This window comes from Phycodurus eques, unplaced genomic scaffold, assembly GCF_024500275.1.
Source record: "Phycodurus eques isolate BA_2022a unplaced genomic scaffold, UOR_Pequ_1.1 contig_419, whole genome shotgun sequence".
In the NCBI taxonomy this organism is placed as follows: Eukaryota; Metazoa; Chordata; class Actinopteri; order Syngnathiformes; family Syngnathidae; genus Phycodurus; species Phycodurus eques.
This window is the reverse complement of record NW_026904416.1, coordinates 3725-9676: the sequence shown is the minus strand read 5'-3', so window position 1 is coordinate 9676 and position 5952 is coordinate 3725. Positions and strand designations below refer to the sequence as shown.

The 5952-nt window shown below is 46.6% G+C and overlaps 1 protein-coding gene across 1 annotated transcript; it reads left to right on the top strand.

Moving 5' to 3' along the window:
• Positions 1-315: 315 nt before the first annotated feature.
• Positions 316-1218, top strand: LOC133398881 (programmed cell death 1 ligand 1-like). Its single transcript, XM_061670059.1, has one exon. It carries the CDS (start codon positions 316-318, stop codon positions 1216-1218), a length of 903 nt encoding a protein of 300 aa, XP_061526043.1.
• Positions 1219-5952: the final 4734 nt, after the last annotated feature.

Below are 5952 nucleotides of genomic sequence, written 5' to 3'. Positions count from 1 at the left end.
ACAAAAAGGGCAAGAGGAGATATCAGCTCTCGTGCTACAACATCGAACCGCATTTATAGAACAGAAACCCTTTCTCACCACTTTGGAAGAATTTACAGAGAAAACAACTGAAAGGATGAGTACTCTAGCAGCCGAGACAACTGACCTGGCCCACAGGATGGACGAAGTAGAAAGACAACTGGATCATTGAAAGAGATATTCGCCCGATTTCACGTACCTAACAGACATTCAAATCATAAAAGATAGAGCCAGATACCCCAACCAAGGAAGCGTAAAAGGTAAAAAATAATGTTTTGCGGGAACAAATAATTATAAATGAAGTGGATTAATATCTTTATGTTGTCAGTCCTGTTCCAGCCATGTCTTCAGGTCATGTTAACCACCACTGCGGAGCAGACCTCTTATCAGGCCGAGTCGGGAGGAAGTGTGATAATGGGCTGTAGATTCTTCCCCTTGTCTCAGCATCCCTACGAGGACTTGACGGTGTCTTGGCACTGGACCTCGCAGGCTCGGTCTCGAGAAGTGTACCAGATGGAAAAAGGACAGGAGTTGAACTCTTCCCAGCATTCGGATTTCCGAGGTCGCACCAGGCTGCTCATCAAACTGATTCAAGATGGCTGGGCGAAGTTGCAGGTAACCAGGCTTCGTATTAATGACTCGGGAACCTACCAATGTAAAATAGGGACAACGAATGGAGCTGACTATAAGGATATTAAGTTATCAGTGACTGCACCGTTCAAAAAAGTGAACAAAGACATTGTTAAATCAGGAAAAGAGGGTGAGCTTGTGCTAACCTGTCAGTCTGAAGGCTACCCTAAATCTAAGGTCACCTGGGAAGACAATCACCGGCAAGAACTCAACGCCAGCACCACCGTTGTGGTGACGGAAGACGGCCTCTTCAGAGTCACCACACAGATACGGGTGGAATCATCGCAGAAAAATAACTACACGTGTAGCTTTAACAGTAGCGGCTCTTCTAGGTCTTTTTTCATTCCAGAAGATACACAACAACAGAAAGGGAATCAACGCAAGGTAGCTGTAATTATTGCAGCAGTAGGCGCAATTATTAGACTTGCACTAATTGGCTTATTGATAGTGCTAATCCACCTACACAAAAAAGGCTTTGGAAAGAACATTGAGCCCGACGGGGCTTCAAGGACAAGGCGAATATTCAAGCTACCAGAGTCAACCTCGAACTCGAGGGCGGAGCAAGTGTAAAAAGGAAGTGAGATTGGACCAATTTAAAAGGAAGGACTGCTAGGAGAGAGCAACAGTCACACCCAAGAGCAAGCATGACCGAACCCAAAGCTGAGGAAAAGATTGAATGCGACAAACTGGCTAATCAAGGAGACAAGGAACCAGGAAGGATGGAAGAGGGAAACCTTTACACTCCTAACCCGCATTATGACACGCCTAACCCGCATTATGATACGCCTAACCCGCATTATGATACTCCTAAACCGCATTATGATACTCCCCAACCAGGAACTGGGAAGGACCCATTGTTACAACATCAAGAGGCAAGACAACCGGTTCATACTTGTCGCAACCTGGGACAGGAGGTAGAACAAAAAGAAAATACATACGAGACACCGACCGTAAAGGAATCGGAAGAAACCAGGTATGAACAACCCGCCCGAGATGAAGAATGGGATACATTCAGGCAAGAGGAAATACCTCGTTATAGCACACCACGAACATTTTGGCTCAGATATAGGAGGAAAATGAAAAGTATCGGGGTCTTGGCAGGCGGCTGTATCATCATGTATGTCCTACTGATGTTAATGACGAACCTTAACACTCGGTATGAACTCAAGCAGAACAACCTTTTGGATTTGACTACTATCCGACACGGAACAACAAAGATAATTAATCAAACGTGTTGGAAAGTTCGCCAAGTACCATCAGTGGAATACAGAAAACAGGATAATAGATCCGATTCAAGCGCGGGACAAGACATAATTGATAACTGTAACAGATCTCCCAGGAATGGTTCAGGACCCTTGGAGATACGGAGAGGAGGAACGGACCTAAGCGCATGACTGAGGAACTGCACCGAATACCCAGCGTTGACCAAGAAGGTGTGTACCACGCATATAGTTCTACAGGCTCAATGGACTAATGAAATCTCAATTATAACGTTAACTGTGCTGTGCTTAGAACAGAGTGAGGAAAGGGAGGTTAGGAAAAATTGGCTCCAAATAGGTCACACGGAACCAATGTGGTATACCAACGAACATTGCGCAGGTCTGCCTGACGGCTCAGGAGGATACTGGATACCAAAGGCGGCCAACAAGGACATCGTTTCCATGGCGGCACCCCTGAATCATACTTGCACCACGGTGCGCCCAAGCTGGGAACCATGCTGGAGCTGTTTGACTTTCACCTGTGCAAACCAGCCATCGATGGTAAACGATAGTCAAGTATCCTCAACCACTGAACCAAAAAGAAAAAAGAGTAATGGAAAAGCCTCCGAGGAAGCGACACTCCACGGAAGATAGAGTTGAAGAATGTCATCTGAAGTTGATGCAAGGAAAGCCCTCTCTACACCCCCGTCTATGGAACACGGGTAAGCAAACTACCAGTCCACACCATTTCCATGTATTGACCTACAGAGGAATGTTCCAGGAGGACAATTGTGCACCGGAAATTATAAGCCTGATTATCCCGTTTATGAGTAAACCACCCTACCTAGGAATGGAGGTAGACTACGAACCCTGGCTGAATAACTCCTTAACATGGATAAGACCAGTGCATGCGTCCAGATGGTTTGCTGAGTGGAAGGAATCGTCATATATGTTAGCACCGCGGATGACGCGATGGTATTATCAACGACTTCCCACCCCAACGGATTTACTCTCAGTGCCCGATGGTGATTTCCACAAACTGGATCAATGTGTAGTTCTGAGGGTAGTTGAGCAACTTCATGGAAAAGAATGGACAAAGGGCACCTCACCTAGATGTCCTTTGGAAGAAGAAATAGGAGCACTTTCTACCAAGTGGACTTATAATTGTACAAGCCTGAAAAAGAATGACACGGTCAAAGGGATTTTGCAAGCATGGGAAGAATACCACGCGAGAGACAAAACTAAGACTTGGTGGGGTTTTAACCAGAAAGAGTTACAACAGTTCGTGATTCCGTGCTTAAACAGAACGCAAAGTTATTGGGTTAAGTATCAGTATATGGCAACAGTATACTCTAAAGAACAAGATCTGTGGCCAGATTATTCAAGAGTAAGGGGTGGAGGGGTTGATCTTTATGCCAACCCCAGACCCTGGGTAATGATTTGTAATAAACCGAAAAATAATTGTACAATACAATTAGCAAGACAACCATGTGACAGTGTACCAAGATTTAAGGAACACTGTAGGGATAAATATCCAGATAAAAATTATGCTACTATAGAGGGAGCAGTATGGGTTAAGAATAGCCAGAATCAGTGGACACGACATGAGGCTAAGAACAGACAATATTGCACGCGATGGCAGAAAGATTACGGTCTACTAGGAACAACTAACCAGGGTAACGGTCAAGGCTATATCCCATACACACCTGACCCTGAAGTACAGATTCTCGAGGGGCATGCGTTCCGAAAGAGCTTATGTGAAGGAAAGGAAATAACAGGTTTCGAATGGGTAGGATATAATAGAATTTATAACAACGGGACATGTTACGAACCCTATGAACATTGGTTGTCATGTGGCCGTGGCACTAAGAAACATGATTGTAAATGGTATGAAAGAGTAGGGAAGGTTCTGGGGGAGAATATCAAAGAGGTCGGCATAGCCCTAGTCACAACTGCGGTAGAGATTGTGAGGGAAAGCTTAGATATAGGTTCTTGGCTATTTGACCTAGCCAAGGACATAGGATGGTGGCTTCTATTGGGACTTGCAATAATTACGGTGGCGGCAATAACTATAGCACTCATCAAAAGAGGACAACAAGCAAAACCCATGCCTGGGCAGTATAGAAAGAGGGGGACGCTTCCTAAAAGAAACGTCGTTGACGAGGTCTACATGCAGCTACGCAAGAAGGGGGCGGAGCCAAAGCGGAAGTGTCTGATGACTAAGGATGAAGAAACCAAGGAGGGGGTGGAGCCTGTGGGTGTATAAAAGCTGGCACACGGCGCCGTCCTCCTCAGTTCCAACTTCGTGGTGGAAGAGTGAGCATCGAGCCATGGCGTGTTCTTCATCCAGCAATGACACTTATGATAGACCAGGTGCTTTGCAGAATGTGAGTAATGAACTACAATATTGGATGATTTTAGTAATATGGGTGATCTGTTGCTGTACTGGGGAATGGCATTTTAATCAAGTGACTCGAATCATCATTTGTACCATAGCCATAGTTAAAGTTTTAGTTCTAAGATTTGTATATTGTACCTATACCTTAGGACTTGGCATGTTTGTTGTGTATATGCATGGCCGAATAATAATAGAGTATAAAACACCCAAAGGCGTAATAGAGACATTTTTGTTAACAGGCTGGATAGTCTTGGACGTAACATCAATGAAAGCCTTTGAGATCATATACGGAGCAGTGGTGTTGGAGGGTATGCTGGCAATAGCCCTGGCCTTATATGTGATGAACCTAGTCATTAGCCTTCAGAAGAATAAAAGTAAGAAGATATGGATTTGGCGATTGGTTAAATTAATAATATGGGGAACCATTTGGGGCATTATTTCCATTCTTCTTTGGATGCAGTTAATTGATCAATTAGTTCTGATTACCTGGTTCTTCACATACTCAGCCTTCTTTACCCTCCCACCTCGAAACTCTGCTGCTCGGCCAGTGACATCCCCCTCACTGCGGCGCAGTTTGAGTATACGCTCGCTCAGTAGAGATCACACAATAATACGACCTCCGGGTCAGGTGATTTTTGAAAGGGACCAGGATGATGCCTAGGATCCCCTTCAAGTGATGAACTGTGTTGACTATGTGTATGTTTACAGAAAGTAATTACCCCGCGGTGTGTCCTTTGTGGGAATGACTCCCTTCGATCCGCGTGGGTCGTGGGCAGTTCCTTCCTGGGACACTGCTGCTTCCCTTCACCGCTTAGCTCAAAGAGGGAAGTCTGGATTGTACCTGATGGAATCTACCTAAAAAAGGTGGCGCGAGAACAAGGCTTCCTCACTGATGACTGGCTGTGGCTGACCTTTGCTGAACTGGCGACTAAGGGTATTATGACACATTCTGTTTTAGGTGAACCTTTGGTACCCCTTGTGATTTTGACCGAGGACGGCCGTTATCTGGGCAGAGTCTATCCATTGCTTCGTATGGCTTGGCGCCTAGCTAGCGGGGGCTACCGTTTCACATATCATATGAAGGGTGGCTCCTGCATAGCAGTTAGCCCCGAGACACGACCACCACCGGACCAGGGTTTGGCCACCACCACTGCCGCCGACCATCGTTCGGACCGGGTGTCTAGGCCTGAGGCCCCCGAGCCCAGTGCCGCCCGACGAGCGCCAGCGGTCGGCAGCATTACACCAACTGCACGTCCACCGTCTCCGGGGGAGGTCATAAATGTGGATGAGGAGGAGGAGGAGGAAGAGGAGGAGGAAAGTGTATATGACAGCTGGACTCCTACCTCTCCTCCACCCACTACATCGGTGGTTTCTGAAGCGACATCTCCTTGTCCAACTACTCCCGGGACGCCTAGTGATGTGCTGGAAATGCTGATGGATGTGGTGGTGAACCCTGACTGTCTTGACCCAGAACCAGCGGTGGCAAGTGGCGTTCAGGAGTGGACGGCTATTGTCAACGCGTTCAGGGCTACCATGCGTCAAGGACCCAGTTCATAGTGGGGCTGGGTCTCAGCTCAAGGAGGGGGTGTCGGGTGGGCGGCCAGGACACACACATAAGCAATGGTACAAAAAGGTTGTAATTGGCATATGTGGCTGGGTTAAGGTGATTGAGCTTAGCCCCAGTTTCAATTCCTGGTTCAACCACCA